General features: G+C 33.7%; 1 protein-coding gene across 1 annotated transcript in view; it reads right to left on the bottom strand.

Annotated features, from left to right (window-relative positions):
* Positions 1-235: 235 nt before the first annotated feature.
* Positions 236-26,841, bottom strand: part of luna — a 372,732-nt gene continuing 346,126 nt past the window's right edge. The window contains exons 3-5 of the mRNA XM_075310254.1: positions 20,406-21,705; positions 19,127-19,360; positions 236-2,523 (exon numbers count right to left, since the gene is read on the bottom strand). Coding sequence (XP_075166369.1) covers positions 2,348-2,523; positions 19,127-19,360; positions 20,406-21,705 — 1,710 coding nt within the window. The 3' untranslated portion in view covers positions 236-2,347. The remainder of the gene's footprint in view (positions 2,524-19,126; positions 19,361-20,405; positions 21,706-26,841) is intronic.

Raw genomic sequence — 26,841 nt, 5'->3', positions numbered from 1 at the left:
ACAATATTCTCAAAATTAAATGCTCTTCGAATTTGAAAATCGACTTTTAGATTTTTATAAGTGAGAATGACTGGATTATTTGATTTTGAAATAAATATGCCACAATTCGTTTATTTGAATTTGAATAAGATTTTCGATTTTTTTTTAATGTTTTCCATTAATTCACAGATTTTTTTATGTTGGAATTTCCCAGGACCTTTGGAGAAAAACAACGCAATATTTTATTTGTACGTTTTATTAAAGCATTTATTTAAAAAAAGTAATCATAAAATTACAAAAAAAAAAAATCATATAATTTTTGCAAACTAAATTCAATAATAAGCTCTGTACTTTCTTTCATTTTCATAATCCACAGAAATAAAACAAAAAATAATCTTAAAATTTAAGGACATACAAATTTCAATACAAAATCGAAATGACAAATACAAAGGTAAAGGTAAACAATTTTCTAATTAATAAATTTTCATTATCAAAATAAATCAAACAAATGTATACATATATAAAAAATAATAATAATAATAATAATGATTTATAGAATACTTTCGATAGTAAATGACAAGTGAACAGTGGACTCAATTTGTGTTAGAAATAAAAGTAAATAAATTTATTTTAAATATAATTATTTTGAAAAACAATTATAGTAATAGTATGATTATAAAAATAAAATTAACGATGAGGATGATGATTAATGTGAGTGTGATTTAGTTTAGCACAACCGCACAGTTTTCTTTTTCTCATTAAAAACAAAAATCAATAATAAACGCTCCAGCAGATCTGTAATCTGTTGGAAAACAAAGACCAATGGACTACTTGACGAGCATTTTGTGATTGACAATAAATACTTTCACTTAAGAGAACAGACAAAGGGATGTGAGAGTAAGAGACAGAGAGACTTAAGTGAAGAAAATATCGAATGTATAACAAAGTTTTTTTTTCTTTTTGAATTTCCAAAAAAAAAAAAACAAAAAGCAATACCAAGTGATGAGTGGGGTTGTGGGGTTTCTTGTTTTTTTCTTTTTTTTTAATTTTGTTTTAAACTAAATTGTATTTAATTATATCAACAAATCAATAAATTATATGTGTGAGTGTTTAACTTAGAGACTATATAATATTAGTTATGCATGTATGTATGTATGTTGGGTTGCTTATTTGTTTTTCTTTATGTATTTGTATTTGTATGCATGTATGTATATTTTATAATATATCGATAACACAAATGTTTGAAACATTCTTTCTATTATTTGCACTTGAACATTTTTAATATAAAAAAAATAAACAAAATTTTAAAGTTAATACAAATGCTCTTAGAAATATAAAATATGTTTTTATGTTTGTTTATGTTTTTTTTTTTGTATTTTTTGGCAGTGTTTAGCATTTACACCATTTATTTTCTTTTTTTATTTTGTTTTTTGTTTTACATTATAATTTTTCATTTCATTTCAAGTAAAAAATAATTTCGAAAAATTAGACTAAAGCATTTTTAAACTAAAATTATAGGTATATGTAAAAAAAATATATAATAAAATAAAATTATTAATTGCTTTACTTTGGTAAAAAGAATTTGATTTGTTCTGTGTCCTAACTTAACATTTTAACATTCTAAAGTAGAAAACATTGTTGTTCACTTTGTACGCACGCACTAGTAAACATGGCACAGTGGGCTCAAAAATGCTATTTATTTTCAAATTTCATAGACGACCAGACGAATAATATTCGTTTAGACTTTTTACGATATTTGGCCCAATCACAACACTGTGCCCCATTCCATGTGAGAAACGAAAACGAAAAACACGTCATTTGTATGGCAAATGAAAGATGTTCGTTCGTTCGATTGACTTGTTTTCAAACTTGTTTGAAATTGAATTGTCAATCGTTTGATTTTTTGTTTGTTTCCTTCGAAACACTGAGTGCTTGTGTATTTGATTGTTTCTTCATATATGTATGTGTGTGTGTGTGAGTGTGTATGACGATGGCACATGTAATGCTTAAATTAAATTATATTTATTTCTTTCTTTTTTGTTTCCAATATTTTTGTTACATTGGTTTCGGGAAATGGGATTGGAAGGGTGTGGGTTGATGATTTGTACACCTATTGTTCTTAGGACAAATAGAGGCACAACCTCCTATCCCGTCCAAAACAATATCTTCCTAATTGTGTTTAACTTAAGATTTAACAGTTGTTCTTTTCTTAGTTGTTTTTATTTTCTTTTTTTTTTTTTTGAAATTTCCAGGAATTTTGCACTGCTTTGATGTTATTGCAACCTTTTCTGCAGACACCTTCCAATTGTTGAATGTCCCTTTTGATGTGAATGGCTGAAGCATAATGTGATTGATAGCAAATGTCACCTTACATGTGACGCTTCATGTGTAACGCCAAGTGATCCGAACGCGAGAAGCAACGATCACAGTTGCGGCATTTGAAGGGTTTGGCACCGGTATGTTTGCGATAATGACGGGTCAATTCATCACTGCGAGCAAATCGCCATTCGCATCCTTCCCAGGAACACTTGTAAGGTTTCTCGCCTAAAAGTGGAGAATAGAAACAAAACGAAATTAATGTTAATGTACATGTAAGGAAATTGTAAATATAAAAATATAACATATAAAATTACGAGAAGTTTTTCTGTCATACACTCAAAAACAGTGAACCCTATATGGTATTAAAGCTAATTTAATTCTATTTTAGTAGTGGTATCATTATGCGTTAAGATTTTTTTTTTGACTTTAATAATTTGCTGCGTATATTTGTTAAATGAACTAGAAATATACACAAATGAAGCCCAAGTATGAACTTAATTCGTGTATCCCCCAATAATGCGCCCATCTTGAACTTCGTATGGCACTAAAGACAGTTTTGCAATTTTGAACTCCAATTTCTCCTTCAAACTACGAAATTTTCTTCGACAAAATAATATGTCTAATAATTTATCTTGAATTTATCGAAAAATATGTACTTATTCTTGTGAAATCGGTGTTACAACTACGTTTTAATACATTAACATTTTTCTAATTTAACCAAATTATTTCTTCCTGTTGGGTTCACTGTTTTTTAAGTGTAGCTGTGCCAAACAAGTTCTTTTTGGAAATATGTAAACAAAAAATTGTAGTTCTAATTTTCGTTCAGGATATCAACTCATAAAATTAAACTTATCGAAAAATCATTTAAGAGAGAATTGATGTTCAATCGATAAACATTTAATCAAAAAAAAAAAAGAAAGAAAATTTGGTTTTTGCATTCCCTAATTGAAAAAAGAAAATGGGTTCGCCTCAAAGTATGCAATAAATTGTCCACCTTCCTTAAACAACGGCTTGACAGCTGAGCCAATACAAATTTGCCTATTCAGCGATGGCCAATTATCAAAATCAAAATTGAAGGACTGGGCGGAACAGATATGAGATAAGTTATACTACATATTTTTACAAAGAAAACCATTTATTTTATTCATATCTGCATGTTTTATGGCTTGACAAGATAGGCAATTACGGATTTCTTGATAAATTACTATATATTTTCTAACGGAACAGATTCAAGGAAATAATTGAAATTAAAGTATTGTTTTGTATTAGATTTTTATTTCATTCTAATACACTCATAGAAAAAATCATGCACGGCTTGCTCATTTCAAAACGATTTGTTCATGAAAGTGAATAAACGCACATGTGGTGTCAAACTGTGAAACTGTGTGGTGTCAATCTGACAACGATAAAATGACACCATGCGTTGTCAAAATAACAACCAGTGTTCATGATCTGAAAATGTTATGGTTACGACTTTATAAACTAAATTAAAAAAAAAAAAAACAACAAATAAGGAAAGTCTAAAGTCGGGCGGGGCCGACTATATTATACCCTGCACCACTTTGTAGATCTAAATTTTCGATACCATATCACATCCGTCAAATGTGTTGGGTGCTATATATAAACGTTTGTCCCAAATACATACATTTAAATATCATTCGATCTAGACAGAATTTGATAGACTTCAACAAAATCTATAGACTCAAAATTTATGTCGGCTAATGCACTAGGGTGGAACACAATGTTAGTAAAAAAAACAAGTAAGTAAAGTCTAAAGTCGGGCGGGGCCGACTATATTATACCCTTCACCCCTATGTAGGCCAAAATTTGTGTTACCATCTCAACTACTTCACATTTGCTGGAAGCTATATAAAGGAGAAAATTTTTTTACTTCTACAAAATCTCGAGAATTAAAATTTAAATCGGCTAACGCTATCCAGTTAATTGGAGGAAACTTCCATTGAAGATGGGTCTAAAATATATAACAGTGGAATGCTATATATATATATGGGAGCTATATATAATCTGAACCGATTTTGACTAAATTTGACACGTAACATATAGTTAGAATGATAATTCTGCTATCTAAGCGAAATTTCACGTAAATGGGAGTATAACATTGCCCCCCTGGTCATATGAGTGCAAATCGGACGGAAGATATATATGTGAGCTATATCTAAATCTGAACCGATTTTAACAAAATTTGACATACTTAACGATACTATTAAACGTACCCCTTGTGCAAAATTTGAAGCAAATCACGGCCAAACTCTGGCTTTTGTGGCCATATAAGTTCAAATCGGACGAAAGATATATGGGAGCTATATCTAAATTTGAACCGATTTCAATCAAATTTACCAAGCATTGGTAGAATGTCAATTCTACCCTCTGTGCAAAATTTCACGAAGATCGGTAGTAAACTTTGGCCTCTGTGGTCATATGAGTCTAAATCGGACGAAAGATATATATGGGAGCTATATCTAAATCCGAACCGATTTGGCTGATATTTTGCAAGATTTTCGAAACTCATAAAATATTTGGATGTACGGTATTTCAAGAAAATCAGTTGATAAACACGCTAACTATGACCAAATCGGGGATAAATATATATGGCAGCTATATCTAAATCTGAACCGATTTTTTCCAAAACCAATAGCGATTGTCTCTGTCCCAAGAAACGGCCCTATGCCAAATTTGAGGATGATCGGACTTAAATTGCGAGCTGTACTTTGTGCACAAAATTACATATACAGACAGACGGACGGACAGACAGACAGACAGACGGACATCGCTAAATCGACTCAGAATTTAATTCTAAGCCGATCGGTATACTAAAAGATGGGCCTATGACCAATATTTCTTAGCGTTACATACAAATGCACAAACTTATTATACCCTGTACCACAGTAGTGGTGAAGGGTATAAATATGGGAAACATTTAAATCTGAAGCAATTGTAAGGAAACTTCGCAAAAGTTTATTTATGATTTATCGCTCGATGTATATGTATATGTAGAAGTTTAGGAAAATTAGTCATTTTTACAACTTTTCGACTAAGCAGTGGCGATTTTACAAGGAAAATGTTGGTATTTTGACCATTTTTGTCGAAATCAGAAAAACATATATATGGGAGCTATATCTAAATCTGAACCGATTTTAACCAAATTTGGCACGCATAGCTACAATGCTAATTCTACTCCCTGTGCAAAATTTCAACTAAATCGGAATTAAAAATTGGCCTCTGTGGTCATATGAGTGTAAATCGGGCGAAAGCTATATATGGGAGATATATCTAAATCTGAACCGATTTCAATAAAATTTAGCACGCATAGCTACAATGCTAATTCTACTCCCTGTGCAAAAAATTGGCCTCTGTGGTCATATGAGTGTAAATCGGCCGAAAGCTATATAAGGGAGCTATATCTAAATCTGAACCGATTTTAACCAAATTTGGCACGCATAGTTACAATGCTAATTCTACTCCCTGTGCAAAATTTCAATTAAATCGGAGCAAAAAATTGGCCTCTGTGGTCATATGAGTGTAAATCGGCCGAAAGCTATATAAGGGAGCTATATCTAAATCTGAACCGATTTTAACCAAATTTGGCACGCATAGTTACAATGCTAATTCTAATCCCTGTGCAAAATTTCAATTAAATCGGAGTGAAAGATTGGGCACTGTGGTCATGTAAATCGGGCGAAAGCTATATATGGGAGCTATATCAAAATCTGAACCGATTTCAATAAAATTTGGCACACTTGACTATAGTACTAATTGTTCTTCTTGTGCAAAATTTTAAGCAAATCAGAGTAAAAATCTTGCTTCTGGGGCCATATAAGTCCATATCGGGCGGAATATATATATATGGGAGCTATATCTAAATCTGAACCGATTTCTTCCCAAATCTATAGGGATCTATTCTGAGCCAAAATACATATTTGTGCCAAATTTGAAGTCGATTGGACTAAAACTGCGACTTAGACTTTGATTACAAAAATGTGTTCACGGGCAGACGGACATCGCTATATTGACTCAAGAGCCCACCATGAGCATTTTTGCCAAAGACACCATGTGTCTATCTCGTCTCCTTCTGGGTGTTGCAAACATATGCACTAACTTATAATACCATGTTCCACAGTGTGGCGCAGGGTATTAAAAAAAGATTTCCGCTAGCGTGACTCGAATCTGTGTTTTCTGCACCATACGCATTAGCAGTCGCCTTAGCACTTGCACCACCGAGGGAGTTGCCATAATAACGTCTAACGATTATTTTAAGACTTTTCATGGCCAAAGAAAAACGATTGCCGTTCATGAAATCGTAAACGCCCGTGGACGAAATTGTGAACATTACGTTTTGATTTTTTGTGAACGTTTCTGTTTCATTTTGTCACCGTCCATTCGCCGACTATGGAACGTAATTTTTTCTTTTAGTGTACAATACCACAGATTTTCATATAAACTACAATATAAATAGAAATAGATTTTTCAATAAAATATAAACAATTATGATAACGTAAATTAAGAAATAATCTTTATTTTATTTAAAATTCTATTTCTATGAAATATCTTTGAAAACAGCCTACTCCAAGCAGCAGTAGTTGTTAGAAAACATTTATTTCCAATTCCTCTTAAACAAAAAAAAGTAAAAAATAAATTGTTCCCTTAGTCAAAGTGTAAAGATTTAGTAAATCTTTCATTTACTTGTATTTGATTTTTACATTCATTGCGATAAAAGAAAGGAAACAGTAGTTTCTGTATTTTACATTTCATTCCTATTGCATTTGATCCCAAGTATTTGTTTGGACAGTAGTTTAAATGCCAAATCCGTAATCTACGATGAAAGACATCTAAAACGAGTCCTTTTGTTCGAAAAGCTCTTTTTAGGAAATGAAATGTAAATCCCATGTTGCTGTTTTGTTTACATGAATTGCAGCAGGTAGATTTGCATTTGAATTTTCCTTGCCTTCGCATTGTTGGTCTCAAGTTTTAGCTTTTATCCAGAGAAATATCTCTCGGTTTTAATTTGTTTTATTAAATGTTTGCTACGATAAACTTCTGCAATTTGTGTAAAATATCTTTTGTTCATGTAAACTGGCATTTCTTCTGTGATTTTTTAATGAAATTCATTTGATTGCAAAGTTGGTTGGTTTGTTTGTTTATTTGCCCTTGCCCCCTCCCCAATGCCACGCTCGCTTTACCTGTTCAGTAGGTTCATTTGAAGTTCAACTTAAAGAAAACGAACAATAGTTGTGTGTTCTTTTGCCGAAAACTTTTTAAATTGAACCAGAAAATTGTGCAAATAGTTTTTCCTTGATAGTACTCACGAAATGTAAGCGAAGTTAATGGAGCCTTTTAATTTCCGAGAAAAGTAATGAGAAGGGTTTTAAAATGTTTCCATGTCATCAAGGCCAAATAATCGACTGTAATATCGGTGGGCCATAACAACGAATATAAAAATTTATGTTTGAGACACTCAAAGGAAAATAACGTCATTGCCGACCTTATACCCATCCGCTTTTGTTGAACTCTCGTCCAATCGATGTTGCTAAGTGAACAATTTTATGCGACCATTAAATATTATCTTCCTTTGATTAATTTTTGAATTCTATTTCTACTGAGTGCTGTTCTCCCATTTCATCCCAACTCTATATCCCAATTTTGGTGGATGATTATTGTGGTCTAATATTGACAATGCAGCCTGATCCTTCTTCTTCTGCTGCTGCTGACTGCCACCACTTGCAGGAGGAGGAGGAGGAGGGGAAATGGAAAGCAAGCACTTTAAGATATTATGTAATTGGTTAAAGGGTAATTAAAAACTTTTTAATGGCCAACTCTAAAAACAGTACGAGGCAATGCTACAACCTCCCATCCCCCCTTTGGTAATCAGATGAGTATGATGACGAGGATAATACACCAACCAAAATGATGAAGAAGACGAAAAAAAAAAAGCAAGAATTCCACAAAAGTATAAATTGATTTCATTTGCGACTTTGTCAAGCTGAACTAATAGAAGCAAAATTAAAAATTCCTTTTAATCTTTGAACAAAATAGGCGACAAACAGCGACAAACAATAAAAGTTAGAGTACTGGTGAAAATTTCTGGCACACAACGAAAAGTATGGTTTAAATATTCAAGAGGTCTCAAAAGGGCCAAAAATATCTTCGAGCCCTGAAGCTGGAGAAATAATTGAGGAGAGTAGGGGCAATGTTGTCAAAAACTCTAAAGATTGCTGGCAGGCATTATATGCGAACGAAAGCCATTAGCAGGCTGTTGCCACATACAAATAAAGAACGAATTAAGAAATGTTTTAAAAATTTTGATATAATTTCGAAAATAAAAGAGAATTTCCCTGTAAAAAAATTATAATAATAATAATAATAAAATGCTGAGCAGAGATGGTCTGTCGTAAACTGTAAAGTATTTGACATACATTTACGACGTATTTTACCATACGTCAAAAACGTCGTAAACCTTCTGAAAATACCTAGTTTTTGACAATATAAGAATTTGTACAGTACACTTGTTTTAGAACCGTGTATTTCATACTTTTTTTTACTTTTTGTATTTCCGAATGCCTTTTCATTATAAAAAATTCCCTTAAATTAAAAATGCTAACCTTCGTAAAATATTTAGTTTTTTGCAATATAAGTATTTTTGTACAGCATACGTTTTTTAGAATCATTTATGTTTTACTTTATTCGAGAATGCCTTTCCTTATAAACAAGTTGTAAATATAAGTGTACTACTGCCAGCTGGATTTCACATAGCCGTATTAAAAGAGGAGTTATTAATTAATTTAAATCAACGCGGTTGGCATGTCCACAAGTTGTACGTAAATCTTATTTTTACTACAACAATTTTCACAGTTTCAGAAAACGCGTTGCATTCAAACGTTTAAGCCTGCAAATTGCTTTTGAGTAAAAATTTCAAAATATTATTATAAAAAAAATCTAAAATACTTCAATAACTTACAACTTCCATAACTTACAACTTTTTGACAGTAGAAATCTTAAAAAATTGCTATTCGGACCATCTCTGATGCTGAGGGTGTATACACGTATTACACTCTCCCACAACAGAGGTAATATGAAATTTATTTGCCATTAACAATATAAATCTCTTTTCGAAAATAAATAAATTTATATAAAAACACTTAAAAATATATTCGATATAAAAATTAAAACAAAAATGGATTTTTTCGAAAGGAATCGGAGAAGTAGATTCTTTTTTTGTATCGCAGAAGTACATCAAACTACTGCGAATCTTTCATGCACCTTCGGTACCTTCGTGTCACCTTTTTAATACACCTTATGTTTGTGCGTAATTTTTATTCCCTGCGCCACACTGTGGAACAGGGTATTATAAGTTAGTGCATATGTTTGCAACACCCAGAAGGAGACGAGATAGACACATGGTGTCTTTGGCAAAAATGCTCAGGGTGGGCTCCTGATTCAATATAGCCATGTCCGTCTGCCCGTGAACACATTTTGTAAGTGTAGGTCGCAGTTTTAGTCCAATCGACTTCAAATTTGGCACAAGTATGTGTTTTGGCTCAGAATAGAACCCTATTGATTTTGGATCGGTTCAGATTTAGATATAGCTCCCATATATATATTTCGCCCGATATGGACTTATATGGCCCCAGAAGCCAGAGTTTTACCCTAATTTGCTTAAAATTTTGCACAAGAAGAACAATTAGTACTATAGCCAAGTGTGCCAAATTTTACTGAAATCGGTTGAGATTTAGATATAGCTCCCATATATATCTTTCGCCCGATATGGACTAATACGGTCCCAGAAGCCAGAGTTTTACCCCAATTTGGTTGAAATTTTGCAGTAGGAGTACAATTAGTAGCGTAGTCAAGTGTGCTAAATTTTATTGAAATCGGCTCCGATTTAGATATATCTCCCATATATAGCTTTCGCCCGATTTACACGCATATGACCACAGAGGCCAATTTTTAACTCCGATTTAATTGAAATTTTGCACAGGGAGTAGAATTAGCATTGTAGCTATGCGTGCCAAATTTGGTTGAAATCGGTTCAGGTTTAGATATAGCTCCCATATATAGCTTTCGCCCGATTTACACTCATATGGCCACAGAGGCCAATTTTTTGCTCCGATTTAGTTGAAATGTTGCACAGGGAGTAGAATTAGCATTGTAGCTATGCGTGCCAAATTTGGTTGAAATCGGTTCAGATGTAGATATAGCTCCCATATCTATGTTTTTCTGATTTCGACAAAAATGGTCAAAATACCAACATTTTCCTTGTAAAATCGCCACTGCTTAGTCGAAAAGTTGTAAAAATGACTCTAATTTTCCTAAACTTCTAATACATATATATCGAGCGATAAATCATAAATAAACTTTTGCGAAGTTTCCTTAAAATTGCTTCAGATTTAAATGTTTCCCATATTTTTTTACTAACATTGTGTTCCACCCTAGTGCATTAGCCGACTTTAATTTTGAGTCTATAGATTTTGTAGAAGTCTATCGAACACATATGACGGATGTGATATGGTATCGAAAATTTAGATCTACAAAGTGGTGCAGAGTATAATATAGTCGGCCCGTCTGACTTTAGACTTTCCTTACTTGTTTCTTCTTAGATCAGATTTATATACCGCCTAAAAGTATGCAAATATTTGAACAAACCTTTTCTATCGCAAGTGAACTACGCTTCTTATTTGCTGAAGTGGGGATATATGAGTGTAGGTAGACGAATATGTTTATATCGAGATTCATATGACGCGAAAGGGAAACTGAAGTTCGAGTTCGGGTATAGCATGAAGCGGGTATAGCATTTCCTAAATAAAGGATTGGGATCACCTGAGACAATCGGAGAAGTTATGTTAAAGTTCCAAAACTAATATAAACAAATCTCAGTTTCAGTAGCTTCTCTCAGTAATTCTCGTGACATTTAAGAGTTCTTCAAAGTTCTCTTGTTAGTATGCTAAACATGGATTCGAGCTAGGTTAGGTTAGGTTAGGTTAGGTTAGGTGGCAGCCCGATGTATCAGGCTCACTTAGACTATGCAGTCCATTGTGATACCACATTGGTGAACTTCTCTCTTATCACTGAGTGCTGCCCGATTCCATGTTAAGCTCAATGACAAGGGACCTCCTTTTTATAGCCGAGTCCGAACGGCTTTCCACATTGCAGTGAAACCACTTAGAGAAGCTTTGAAACCCTCAGAAATGTCACCATCATTACTGAGGTGGGTAATCCACCGCTGAAAAACTTTTTGGTGTTCGGTCGAAGCAGGAATCGAACCCACGACCTTATGTATGCAAGGCGGGCATGCTAACCATTGCACCACGGTGGATTCGAGCTACACTCATTAACTATTATACCCTATTCCCTTAATAAATTTGGCAAAATATATGGTGATTTAAATATTGGAACATTTTAGCTAACTTTGATTGAAACACTCTTTGGATTGATTTAAGAAACGAAGACTCTATAAATTGAAAAGGCTGTTTTTTGTGAGATGTATCTTATTCCATACTACAGAAATAATCTGGAAATATTTTTTTTGATGTGAGTATATTCATTAATAACTCAAAATATGTCTAATCTTCATACTTTATAAGTCAAAAGCAGCATGTCAAATAAGATTGACTATTTTTTTGTGTTATCTTTCAAAGGATATGAACTTTTTAAAATTCAAGTATGGATATGTCAAAGTCTTTGCTATGGAATATGTTTTGTTTAGACAATATTTGTTACAAAACATTTTTCTTGCATTTATTTTAATGGCCTTTGTAATTTATATAAGCATGCTAACACAGCTTCATAGCATGCAAGAGAGATACCTATATTAGGCCAAACATGTCTCATAGTCAACCAATCACAAAAAAAATTAAAATTTCTGATTTGCAATATAATCCAGTAAAAGATTTGTCGATTCAGTACGATTTTTAAGGTAACATCAGAGATTTTGCCAAAATGTCCTTGCATGCTGCTGCATATGTCCATTGAGACCCCCCCAACCCACAGGGTGGTGGGCCCTATGATGATTGAACAGTTTGATACATGCATTCATCCTTCCTGATTGAAATGAGGTCAATTTAAGTTTGCTTGTAGCTTTACCGTTTATCTCTTGTTTTTTTTTTGTGTGGCACTGCAATCTTTTAGAATTTATACGGTTTGGATATGTCAGCCAACTACGATGTTGGCAAAAGGAATGACCAAGCAAAAGAAAACCGGAATGAGGTTAAACCCATAAAATAACCGAAAAATATAAAAACACATCCGCCTCCCCTCAAAACAAAAAAGCAGCAACTCTGAGAAGGACAAGGAATTCCGCAAACCAATGTAAACGGAAAGAAAAGAACAAGCCGACATTCGGAAATGAGCCATAATGTATGTATGTATGTATTTAAAATAATCCATGATAGTGTATGTGTGAGTAAATGTGGAAGGATACTTCGTTTCTCTATATAGGGGATACTTTACTCATTTGCTAAGAAAGTCAAAAGCAGACACGCACATAAAATTGGCGACAACTTGAAATCGACCCACATAAAGATGGCTTTGCTATTGTTGCAGATGTCTCGAACCATAGCACTATTCTGCCAGCAACACCAACAAGGACTTCCGCAAAAGTGCAGTTATTCTCACACCGCCAAACATAAGCACGACCACCATCTTGGCCCCTTGTCTTTTGTGGAGATGGGAGATATGGCCACGTATGTCAGAGTGTTTTAGTTCGGAAGCTGATAAAAGATACATGCTACTAATTCATGCTCGTTTGCCGCACATAAAATGTCTATGCAGACATTTTTAATAAACGAGCAGTCTTTTTCTTCAGGCTCAGCGCAGTACAGATCGAAGGTAATTTATGGCTTAAGTCTTGGATAAAAAACCCCAGCAATTACAGGAACATGATGACGACGATAATGCATCGGTAGAGAATTTTATAGACCAACACATCTGATGTATTGCACCTATTGAATTTTTATGTCCTTTAGTCCATGAACATTCTTAACGAGGCTTTATTTCATCGGTCCAACAATTTTATAGCCATTTGTCGGGATGAACATTGAAGGGGTTAAAAACATCGAAGACTTTTGTCAGTGACCTTTTTTAATTTGTTCATTTTGTTCTTGTAGTTGTCACCTCATTGGCCGGAGAATTTGTCTTCATATCCTATTTCCAGGTTATTCTAAGCAATTTATCTTGAAATTAAAATATTTTTCATCTTAAATTTGATACACCCATTTCATTGGATGTAGAATAAAAATAGTACAAAAATAACTGCAGGAGACTGTAATACAAATATTAGGTTGTACCAATAAGGAGATGTATAAGGTCAAGGTGGGGAAAATAATATAATAATGTTAGATAGCATAAGTTCGAACCGTTTTGAGTTAAAGTTATTTATTTGTTCGGGATTTTTCAGGCTCAACAATGGCCAGGTTTAATCTCAGCCATCTACTTGAAACGCGTTCCCCGCACCCAGAGAAGGAATATGATCACCTCAACCATGTTTCAAGAGCAAAATGTTATTTTTGAATGGTGACCATGTAACATGTTTGTCGCAACCATGTTATTTTCTCGGAGGTTATGTGTCTGATTTCGGCAAGCATATTATTTTTGGCGAGAAAAGAACATTTTTGCCATAAACATGTTACATGGTCAACATCCAAAAATAACATTTTGCTCTCGAAACATGGTTGAGGTGATCATATTCCTTCTCTGCGTGCGGAATGGGCTGTTGAGTTTTGGAATAGCCTGCAGTCATACTACCGTACTAAATCCCATCTCCCATATATGGCTCATTATTTTGGTAGTTTGGACGAATTTCTGCACGAAAATGACGCATAACGCTCAAGTAGTATTATTTATTATCAGTTAGATAAGGGCAAAGTTAGTCATAAAAAACTTACTTTTTAACCACAATATTATGAAAACGGGCATGATCACTTGTAATAGATCAATAAATTAAATTAAAATTGTAGATCTTTCCGATTTTAGATTGTTTAAATAAGCTCTTAAAAGGACTCAAGAAATCAAATTTTTGAGTTTCTCGCATTGCGAAGATTAGTCACTCAAACAAACGACATTGCATTAGGTTCAACTCAATTTCACATAATCCAATCATATAACCTCCTACATCTGTCATATCGGATTATCCAAATGCTTAACTAGAAGAGGTAACAAAAATATTTGTGACGATATCAGGCAACCAACAGCCTCGAGGTCATATTTAATGGTATTAAGATCTGTTTTGTTGTCAAGAGCAATTTAATATTTCACCCCCTAACCTAAAACATTTTTTCAAGAATTTCCACTTTGACAAACAATAGGAAAATCTCATAATAGGAGATGTTGCGGTAGAAGGAAATGTCGTTCAAAGAATTTTACAAAGAATTAGAAGAGATTGTCTTTGAGCTTAACTGTTTGTATGTGTGTGTGTGTGTGTGTGTGTAGGTCCAAAAATACTTAACTAATCATCAAGAATGTTAATGCCAAACACAAATTCTCCTCTCCAACACACAGGAGCTCAAAGGAAGCTTACCAATGAAACAACAAACCAATAACGCCCTCATAATCAGGCCTTGGATGAAAGGCTATTGCGAAGAGGAAACTTAGAACAATAAAAGGGTTTTAACAAATTAACACCTTACAGTTTAACGCTTTTACTCAAAACTCTTTGCCTGGCCACTTTCTAGCAGTTTGTGTGGAAACAAACTCCCTCCCCATGGCTATGGTTAAAATATGGGGAGACCGGCTGGTATTTTTGTGGCTTTAATTTTTCCAATGACATTCGCCAAAAAGAGTAAATAAAGAATTTTAATGACTTTGCCCACCACAAACCGAGCCAGACTAGCAACAAAAAAAAAAAAAACATTTAAACAAATTTCTTTGAACATATTTTGGCTTCATCTTGAAACGACAATAGAAGAATTCCAAGTTTATCAATTTTCTTGGTAATACCAAGAATATAGGAATAGGGAGATGACTGTCATTGAACGCGTGTATGCGCGCGTCTAGAAAAGTTTTGGAGGTTGCTTTTGGTTTTCTAAAGCCTAAAAGATCCTTTCACAGACAAAAACTGGCGGCTGATAATTTATGATAACCAATTATTCAATTTCAAAGCATTTTGTATGAGATGTGGTGGTGTCGGTAGGCACGAAATCCTGTGACTGCCTCCTGGTGGATGTCTTTTCATAAATCCCTAACAACCATTCAAGTTTCTATACTAAATAGCTGCCTAGCCATCCATTCGAAGTGAAGAAAAAGATAAGATAAATGTGGGCATATATTTATCTAGAGATATCATTGGTGGAAATTTCAGTGGATGGATGGTTTTCGACCATTTGAATACCCAGCAGAAAAATTTGACACAACTTTAAAAGAACTTCCAAAAATGCTCTTTCAAAGATGTTCTTTATTTTAAATGCACAGGAAGTTAATTTGAGTCAATATCTTTATAACTCGATTTTTTCATATTTTTAATGGGACATTTATTTTGTTTGTTTTTCAAATAGGTTAAAAACAGATTACGAATTAATAAAATGGTACAAATTATTTAAATTTAGCCGAAAAAAATGCTAAATCCTTTGTAGAAAAATTTTGAATTTTTGAAAATATTTGATCACAAAAGTTCCAGACAACTTATCACAAAAGTTCCAGAAATATATCACAAAATTTCTTAATTCATATCCAACTTATTGACTGATTTAATTTATTTTAATGTATTTTAATACCATTTAATTTAATTTATTTTTATTAATTTACTAAAAATTTACCATAAAAAATTATGATAGTAAATGGGGAAGGTAATAACCTATTGTCCAATTTAATTTTTTTAACCCCATTCAATTTAATTCGTATAACAAATTTGTTTTAAAGAGTTTTTTTTATAAAGTTGAAGCTTACTATGATAAATGAATAAAAACTGGCTGGACTTAGTTGTAAAGTTGCTGTTCCCTTTACAATTTTTTAGTTAAAACTCTCATTCAATTTAATCTGCTTTTGATTTTTTTCCGGGACAGAATAGATTTCACGAATGGCATCTCTATTTTTTTATGGATTAAAATTTAGCTCTGGTTTTACCATTGCCTGACAACAATATACTAGAATATTATCCAGCCAGACAGGTACAAAATTGCTGATAGTGTTGTAATGTGACAAAAGTTAATCCCTCTTTCGGCAGAAGTACTGTAAAAATACAGCCATACAGACACATTTATATAAAAGAAACACACACACTCTCAAAAAGAGCCTATAAATCCAAAGTGGGAGAGAAAGTTCTATGGCAGAGTTTTGTCATTCATGTTTCTCTGTTCCTTTTAATTTATGTATCCACAAGTAAAGCAAGTAAAGAAGGCTTATCTCGAAAAGAAAAATCTGGTATTCTGCCCATCAGAAATAGGCAAAGTACAGGCTCAGAGGCAGACATCTTCTGTCAGGGGTAATAACGTTTCTAAGGCAATATACAAATATATGTGTCTAACGGTTTGGAGTTGAGTCTTTGAAGTACTCACACACACAAACACTCTCACTCATATACTCCCAGTTTGATTTAGCCCTTGGTGTACAAAAGAAAAACATGAGAAAGAGAAACCCAAAATGATGGAGAATATCTTCAAATTATAATAAATGTGACTTAAATCTGAGTGACATTTGCGTGATTTGGCGAATCTACGTTTCCGTTGGCTTTCTCATTTCCAAGATGAACAGTGACATAGCTTGAGATATATGATAGCACTAGAATCATTGTTCGTAAGGTTTCTCTGTGTATTAGGGTTGCCATTACTTGGAGTGGTCTCGAGGGGAAGAAATGATTTTAAATCTCCTGTATTTTTGGCAAGTGGAAATCTTGCTCATTTCTTCACGTTACTCTTTACTTTTAGTCTAAAAACTATATGTTAGGTAAAACTGAAAGAGTAGCTTTACCAATAGGAAAAAATAAAACTATAAGAGGGTTAGCCTAACGATGATATCCAAACTTCTATATTCCTCATTAGCATCCTTTACTTTTTACAGCGAAACTATCAATCAAGTATCAGAATAAATTCAGAGAATCCCACAAACTAAATCCACTCAAAACAATATTTCCGTAATTCTGGTTATATTCCTAAGTTAAACTATTTGGACTAGGCTTAAAATAACTAAAGTCCCCTATTATGGAGGGAAATACGAGAATTGGATAGGGTTTGTTGACCCATACAATAAGCGATCATCTGTTGAGGGATAAACTAAAACATTATTTTGCTACCAGTAAGTAAGCATGTTTTATAGTCTGAAATTCCTATCGTTCCGAAAATTCTTACCATACCAAAAATATTCAAAAGAATAAAGCCTACATTATTTTCATTTCGACAGTTTTCGGCTGGTGGCTTTTTGGCAGTTACCCAAGAGAGGTACAGAAAAAACTCTATTTCAATAGACATCACGATTTGTTTGTGTGACACAGGATATATTTTTCTTATAAATCTATGCGGTGTAGTTAAATATGAAGGAGTATGTGCGTAGACCAAACAAAAATAAGTCTGGCTAAAAAAAAATATATAAGAAAAATACAAAGAACATTATAAATGTATTTTTGTTGTTATCACAAAAATTGTGGAGGAAACACAGTTGTCTCTGGCTTTCTTTTTTCCCAGAAAGTGTAGGATAAGAGTAAGACACAATTAGGAAAATGTTTTACAAGCCTCATAGGCATGAATACCGGAGATACAAAAAAAAAGATGGCAGGTGAAAAATTAAAAATAATCTCTATCTCGATATTGTGGTAATTTTGTAAAAGAGTATATCAAAGGTTGTAAGGAGTACTAGAGTTTCTTAAAGTGTATAGTTTTTTTGGGAGTCAATATATTTGCTAATATGAATATGCGAATATATAAACATATGAAAATAAATTAATGTAAAAGTTACAAGAAATATAAAATTAACAAAAAAAAAAAAACATTTTCATATTACAGAATTTCATATGTAATTACTCGTAGTATGTATTAGTAGTAGTGATTTTACCATAACCTTTGTTATTAGGCCAATAATTTGTGTGCTTGATAATTATCTAGAAATTTGTGAGCAAATCACACAATGCGTCTAAATGTATATTATATTTGACCAACATCTATGGTCAACCGCTATTATCTTACCATTTGAAATTTAAAATAAAATTCAAAGAATTTTGATCTTTAGAAAGGCAACTTTCTATTGGCCCAATCTTAACTAACATAAATTTCATCAATAATAAAAATGTGCCCACAATTATTCGTTTAATGGGCCATCTTCATATACAAACTCGTCTATTTCAATTATTTCCTTAACCAATTAATGTTGATGTGATGATACTTTGATTGGCCATATCATTAAAGGCGACCCACTTTTAGGATCTCTCTCGCTCTCTCTCTCTCTCTCTGAACCAACCAAAAAGGACATGTGTGGATGACATTTGATGGAAGTTAATGAATCCCTTCTTCAAGGGAAGGTCATTGCGAGTTATGGTCGTTTAGGGAACAATGGCTTTCTTCATTTCATGGTAGCAGTACGCAACGTTGTCATTCTCATTCTGATTGTTATTATTTTGATTGCTACTCATGTGTGAGAGGACATTGAGTGAGGTAGGTGACAAATACATACACTCACACAGATTCTCTCACACATTGTTTTACTCCCTATATTTGGATATGTGTGTTAAGTGGATATTTATTATTGTTGTTGTTATATTTATAGAACAATTGTTTGAATCAAATAGAATGAATGCTAATGCCAATGGGTGCTTGGCTGCTGTTGTTGTTGTAGTTGTTGGTTGGTTGGTTAGTGCTTTATAGTTTTGTGAGATTGTGTAGAAAGATTGCACACTTACCGGTATGGGTCCTTTGGTGGGCCTTTAAGTGTGAGCTTTTTGTATAGACCTTCTTACAACCCATAAACTGACACTTGTGTATCCGGCGTTTGGCGTCGGGACTATGTTCATGTTGTAGCAGGATTTGTTGTTGCTCTTGTGGTTGTTGTGAGGCTGTTTGTTGTTGCTGCTGCTGTTGTTGTTGTTGCTGTTGTTGTTGGAGGTGTTGTTGACGTTGATGAGGTTTTGTGGTCACTGTAATCAGAAGAACAAAGCATAAAATCAATACAAATTTCCACTGATGCCACCAAACAAAAGTGATCAGAGCATTTGGGAGCAGGCCTATGTTCGGATAAATTTTCATTATGATATTGTGGTCATTGGTTAATCAACACAATTTGTATAAAATTCTAAATGAGTGGTGATTCGAGAGAGTATCTCATAGATATCAATAACTGGGTCACCAATTAACATTCATGATTTCCCTAAAAGGGATTCAAAGGGGAGCTTATTAAGTTAACTAAAAATTTAAGCTGTTTCAAAGAACACAATGTCACTTTTTTAGGGAGAAAAATGAATGTGTTTGGCGCAACCATGTTAATTTCGAAGAAAACAATGTTATGTGTGGCGAGAAAAAATAGCATTATGAACTTGAAACATGTTTGTGGTGATCATATTCCTTCTTTGGGTGTAGAGTGAAGATGCTCTCTCTTATCAATAGATTTCTAATTTTAGCTAAAACATAAGATTTCTCCTTTCAATAGTCGAACCCTAGGTTAGGTTAGGTGGCAGTCCGATGTATCAGGTTCACTTAGACTATTCAGTCCATTGTGATACCACATTGGTGAACTTCTCTCTTATCACTGAGTGCTGCCCGATTCCATGTTAAGCTAATCCACCGCTGAAAAACTTTTTGGTGTTCGGTCGAAGCTGGAATCGAACCCAAGGCGGGCATGCTAACCATTGCACCACGGTGGTTCCCGAACCTTAATTGACGGCCACGCTATGAGTCAAACCACTTCGTCGAGATGTGAATCATTCACAAATAATATCAACAATATTAAGAGGAGAAGATCGGCTGAAACGGGAGTGTGCAATGTCCACACGTATTGAAAGGGTGCATACTCGCCAGTGCGCCAGCGTGGCTCAGAAACCTAAGATTTGTCTCTTCCAAACGAACGAGATAATATCTCGATGACAATTTGATGCCTCAGGCACTAATAATTCAATATGACAGTTCCACTTCGTTATTCATAAAATCCCTCTCCCTATTTTATAATGAATTAGTAGGTTTACTTACGTGCTGTCACTTGAGGATTCTGCAGCTGGGTTCCCCGTTGAGTGATCTGTGCTGCTGTCAGTGCATTAGCATTCCCCGCTGCCGATACTGTACCATTAGCCGCTGCTGCTGCGGCAGCGGCTGCCGCCGCTTGTGCTGTATTGAGGAGGGCTGCTGCGGCCGCTGATAGGTTCCCACTGCTGCCACCTTGCATTTGAATGACGCGCGCCAAACTAATACCACCACTCTTCTGACCATTACCCGTCGTTAGCCGGACTATGGTACTTCGTGGAATGTTGCTGGTGCTGGGTGTTGTGGAATTACTGTGTTGCCCAAGCTGAGCATTAACCGTTTGCGAATCTGTATTAGTGGCGGCGCTGGCTGTCTGTATGGTCAAATGATTGTGGGATACGGTACCATTGGCACTTGTCACAAGGGCTGGTTGCTGATGCGGTGATGTATTGGGATTTGACTGTTGTTTTTGCTTCTGTTGTTGTACGTTATGTGACTGTTGCTGGTGTTGTTGCTGCTGCTGCTGCTGTGGCTGCTGTTGTAGCAGAGGAACTGTAGTGCTTCCAGTGGGATTTGAAGGAAAACGTAAGATGGCAGTTGTAGGTGGCACATGTGTCTGTTGTTGCTGCTGTTGTTGGCGCTGTTGCTTTTGTTGCTGCTGAATAAGAGCAGCCAGTTCACTGGCATCTATTTGAGCCGTTTGGCAACTGGTCGAGGAGATATTCGTACGTATCGATTCGGGGGAGGATGGAGGCGTTAGGGTGGGTAGAGCATAATCATGGTTATTGTTATGGCTGACAATCTGAGGACTCAAACCTCCGCCGTGCTTAGTGGCCAGCACCCTCAATTTGATTGCTTTCTCCGTCAGCGGACATTGTTGCATGACAGCTGTATTTGTGGTTGTTGTACATCCCGTACTACTCACCATTTGATGGGAGTTGCTAAGGGCTTGCAATGCAGATTGGGTCAATTCACTCGATGGCGGCAAATGGCCCAACATCATTTTGTCTTCGCCATTGTCCGAATTCATAGCCTCTTCCTCGTCATCATCATCGATACGTTCCTTTTTCACTACCACCGAACAGCTGAGTGACTGTGAGCCGGCACTATCCCATGATATTCCAGAACAATGTGATGATACTGATGAGGTGGTTGATATAGAGTCCAAATGTTGTTCTTTTATTTTCAGCTCTTCCAGAATACGAGCTGGTGCCGAAAAGATTTCCCATGAATCAATCTCACTGTGGAGCTTTTTGTATGACTGCAATTTAGGTTCATCACGCAAATAACGTTCCAATTCATAGCAGGTCTGAAAGAAGAAGAAGAAGCAGAAATAACACCAAATGAGAAAAAACGTGAAAAGGATGAATCTAACTCGGAGTATTTCATAAATTTAAATAGCTGTCACTTTTATGGTCCTTTTAATTTCATTTATGGCTCATGAAGTTATCTGGTGGTGGCCAACATAATTATCAAGAAATTATTGCTCCTGGCAATGGCCATTTGGCCCAAGACTTTATTTATGCTCCAATGCCATGCTGGTGAGGTTGGATGGCAAGCGTCAAGTAAATTTGCAGTGCTCCAGGCCAATATGAAGCTTATAAGTGTATCTAATTCAATTTCAATTTGTTCGCTTCGTTTGCAAAGAATAATTGTCATAAATAATCCACCCACCCTGCATTCACCTACACTCGCACTTGTCCTTCCACCGGACACAGAGCGTTATTATCTGCCTATCTTTGAAGAAATTTAACAAAAAAAAAATTAATGTTCCAGCAAGACGACCATTGAGGTTATATGGAAATGAGTTACATTCACCAGACGTGAAAAGCATTAGTCAAGATTCGTCTGTTTCTTGTGAATTTGTGATTTTTGAGATGCTGTCTTTGTTTGGGTTTGTTTCGTTTCCAAATTTACTAGAAAAGTCATCAGTGGGAAAGTTATTTCAAAATAATAAGCTTTACATTTTTACAGACAAAACTACATTTTTCCGACAAACATGTTATATTTCAGTTTCAAATTTAGTTTCTCAATGTGAAATATGACCACCATATTCCTCATAGTGATGTCCTAAGCTCATACCTCTGCCTTTATAAAGAAAATGTGATTGTTTGTATAATGTTGGCATTTCCTGCTCTGCTTGTTCTTGTGGTTTGTTTATGGTGTTATGAGAGTTAAATTAATGTGGCAACGTGAATAATCATAAATTCAAAATAATAACATTTTATGAGCGCAATTAATGATTGTTATTTATGAAGAAAACTTTGCTCTTACTCCCTTTCAACGCGATAGCATTGGACAAGAGAGATGCTTTGAAAATTTAATAAATTACAAATTTAAGGTATGAAATATTAAACCATAGGACAGTCATAGAATTTTAATGCACAAACATTAAAGTCATACTATATTTCCATTTAGAAGATATCCTTAAAGCATATCCCCTTGGGAGTTAGACTCATAAATTTCGAGATGACATAGTGAGAGATGCCCTTAAAGATATTAGACTATTGAAATGCTCATCATCATAGAATGCCAGTACAATACTGTTGTATATCCTGATTTAGGTTTTAGCTAGATATAGTGTTGCATAAATTTAGGAACAATACAATTCGATTAAATTAAAAAGTTGTTTTAGGGACATTGCAAAACAATTCGATCTAAAAATATACTCTTTTTTTCATTGTGGGATCTTCAAATGTCATATATTGGGAGCGCAAATTAAAAATGTAAGGATTTTCACATGTCTGAGATTTTATTCCGAAAAGAATTGTAACAGACTGTTCAACCAAATATTTGTTCCTCGCCAGCCACTACTCTTTCCCATTTCTCTGACTAAACAATCCAATAATTAAACAATTGCAAATTTATATCCCAAACACTTACATCACTTTTCCAATAGACTTTATTTCATGGCAAAAAAAAAAAAAAAATGTTGTTGAAATTTATTGCTATTTATGTGACTTTGAGTTTAAAATTGTAACCATGTGGATTATTTCCATATTTTGCATTACTGAGGTAAATAAGAAAAACATAAAATTTATATTGGAAAAAAAATGTATACAAAAATTTTCAATTATCCAAATGTAGCAAATGGTGCTGAAATATTTGCATACACATGATAAACTACTGCAAACGTCAGACTATCAAATGGACATTTTAGTAGATTTTAATAATGTTTTGTACATACAAACAGTGGGGGAAAATAGACCAAAGAACATTGTAAACATTAAAATGCTATTATTGGGAGTTATAGGTATTCGTAAGGGTTTTTTTACCCTATACCACTCTGGCGTCATGAGTTTATACTTTTTTGCAAAATAGCTAAAGTGAGCAGGAAAAAAAGTAAATTGTTTTATAGGAAGAATGAACTAACTCGTGCTGCACATTTTGAGATTAAAGCGTTGTTAAAATCAGGAAAATATAAGTAGTTTATTCTAAGTATTTTTGGAAATTGTACTAAAATTGTCTTTTGCTTTAGTTCTTATTGTGTACTCATTGAAATGTATACCCCTTTAGTTCACAAAATGTTTGAGACATACTTAAGAAAGGAAAATGTTATTGGTCTGTTGAAAATTTCGAAAAAAATAATACAATTTAATTACAAACAAATAATTTTTTGCAAACAAAATAAGTTGAATTTAGCGCTAGTTTAGCTACGGAATTTTTTTCTGTGTAGGTAGGAATTGTGATACATATGTATGTTTATCACGTTATACAATTGTGTACGTAATTTTAATTCAAAGCCCTTATATTATTTTAAAAAGCCAAAAAACCATAAATTCGTTACCATTAAGCACCACATCTTGTTTTAATTTTTATGTAATTTTGTTGTATTATCGACTGCTAAAAAATGTTTGATTTTGTATAAGACATAAATATTTTTGTTTAATACCATTTTAATTTTATACATATTTTTATAATGAGGTTTTTATTATTTTGAAGTTTATTTTTCAAAATTGCCTAAGGCCTTAGGTGATTTTCCTCGACTGTTTATTGTACATACTTCGCGTACATTTTATTCGCCATTTCCCAGACGCTTTTAGCCAATGAAACATATTTAATATGAAACAAAGCAAATATTTACTTTTGGTCTGATGGATGGGAAAGTGATACATGGCATTTGGTTTGCTTTGGATCGGGTGAAATACTTTATGGTGTTTGTGTGAAAGACAACATAAAGGTGTGTGCCTGTGTGTGTGTGTGTGGGTGTGTATGAGTGTTTGTTTGGCTGTGTTTACTTTAGTGTTTAATAACAATTTAAATTTTAATCGTTTTTCATTTTATATTAATTGCTTTGAAGCTCTTATCTCACGGAGTGAGAAACAATGATTACCCCTTTGGCAAAATGTATCGGTGAGATAATAGAGAGCCTGAATGAGAGCAACAGGAAGGGAGAGAGAGTCAGGAAAAATCAAACCAACACAAACAATGGCATTCACTTAGGGGCAATGATTGGCCAAATGATTTATGGTAATTAAATAGCAGAGGGAGAGAAATAGAGGAAAGCCATTGAAAATCTAAATAGAATCGGAAACACAGACTTGGTTTAAATAACCATACAGGGTTTGTTCGGTCAAATATATATGAATGTTTAACTAAACTAAAATACATTAAACATATTTATAGGCTGGTTTTAAAGACATAACAAGTTTATGATCTCCCGGCACTCCTTAGCATCCACAAGATAAGATGGTCAATAACTTTTTCGTTTTTTTTCCCCATTTATAGAAATACCAATATAAATAATAGTAAATCTAAAATGTACATGCGTAGAAACATGTGTATATGTATATGTGTATGTTTGTGTAAGTGTTGTGGCAATGTATGAGTAAGAGTTTTTAAACATTTTTATGGTTTTGATTCTGTTCTTTGTAGTTTAGTTTTCTTGTCTCGCCACACATTGCTTGAGAATCCTTGTAAATCTCAGAGTAATAAATTATTTTGATAACTGTGAATATAATTGGCTTTAAATCCTAACAGTATGCTTTATGTTTTTTTTAACTTCTACACTTATTTTTCTTTTCAAATCGAAATATCCGTTACGATTCAGTGTTTGCTGGAAAATGGAAAACACAGAGAAAGGACGATATGCTATGATACTGCAAGGAAATTGACCACACTTGTGATATGAGTAGCAAATGTGTGAGCACAAAGCATGTGATGGAAATAAGATATAAAACCATAATCGCTTGGCCCCTGCTTTTTTCGTTTTGTAGTTGTATACCCCCTCTGCCACCACCCCATTCCTTACCACAAGTGGCTAGCGTTGAAAAACGTATGCTGTCTCAAAAAGGATTTATGTTGTGATTTATGATTTGATATTTTGATTTACATTTTCCATTAAGAGAAATAAAATTATTATTTCTTCGAAAGGGGCATTAGGATATCAACGTTTTCTGTGTGTGTGTGTTTTTTTTTCTGGACACAACAATATTGCCAAGAAATTCCAACATGTCCTTTTTGGATTTAAATTGCTTGCAATTGATGCATAAGTGTATTGTAGAATGTATTCTCAAAATGTTGTAGCACTAAAAAAAGGGGAAAGTGAATGCTATTTTTTTTTTTTAAATGGCACAATGGGAGAAAATATATATTTTTTTTCTACGAAAAATTTCCTGTGATAATTTTCTTTATTCATTTATAAAATGGTAGATTTGATAGTGTTATGAAGGAAACAATGGAGCTTATTTTATTGAGGAAAATGAATTAAAAATATGGGTTACATTTAAAAATATTAGAAATGATTCATGCGGCAAATAATACCATGTTTTTCCACTCAATATTACACTCGCCTAAAAATATGCCAATATTTCAATGAAAGTTTGTAAGGCGGTGTTTTTGTAACTTTTAAAAATAAACATACTGCATTTTTTACGACGAATGAAATTAAACTAAAACAATAAATTTTACTTAAAATATAATGTTACTTATGCTTCAAGCCTATTAGGTTAGGGTTTATTTGAAAAAATAAATATATCAATATTTACTTATTTCAAAAATACTTTTATGCTTTTTTAAAAAGAGCTCAATGATCATAGCGATAAATTGTAGATCTCCCAAAGTATTTATAGAGAATCAAAAACAATTTATTAATGAAAACATCTGTTTATAGTTAGAAGACTTTCATTTACACAGCTCTCATATGAATTTAAGGATAGATAATACACTTTCCCATAAGCAAAACTGAAAATAAGGACCAGAAGTAATTTCTACATTTTCTTAGAAGGATTTGTGTTTAATCAAAATTTTTAGTTTTTTTGCTAGATTTAGCCTCAGAAACAAATTCAATTTATGTAGTTTACTATTTGTGATTTTTTTCCACATTTAAGCCATTTTAAACATCTGTGTTCAATTCAAGTGATAACCAAAGAATTTATAGGGATATAGAAACATCAATAAAAAGTAGAAGATTAATTATCACAATATTCTTTTTTAAGAAAAGAGG

This window comes from Haematobia irritans, chromosome 5 (genome assembly GCF_050003625.1).
Source record: "Haematobia irritans isolate KBUSLIRL chromosome 5, ASM5000362v1, whole genome shotgun sequence".
In the NCBI taxonomy this organism is placed as follows: domain Eukaryota; kingdom Metazoa; phylum Arthropoda; class Insecta; order Diptera; family Muscidae; genus Haematobia; species Haematobia irritans.
This window is presented reverse-complemented; position numbering and strand designations above follow the sequence as displayed.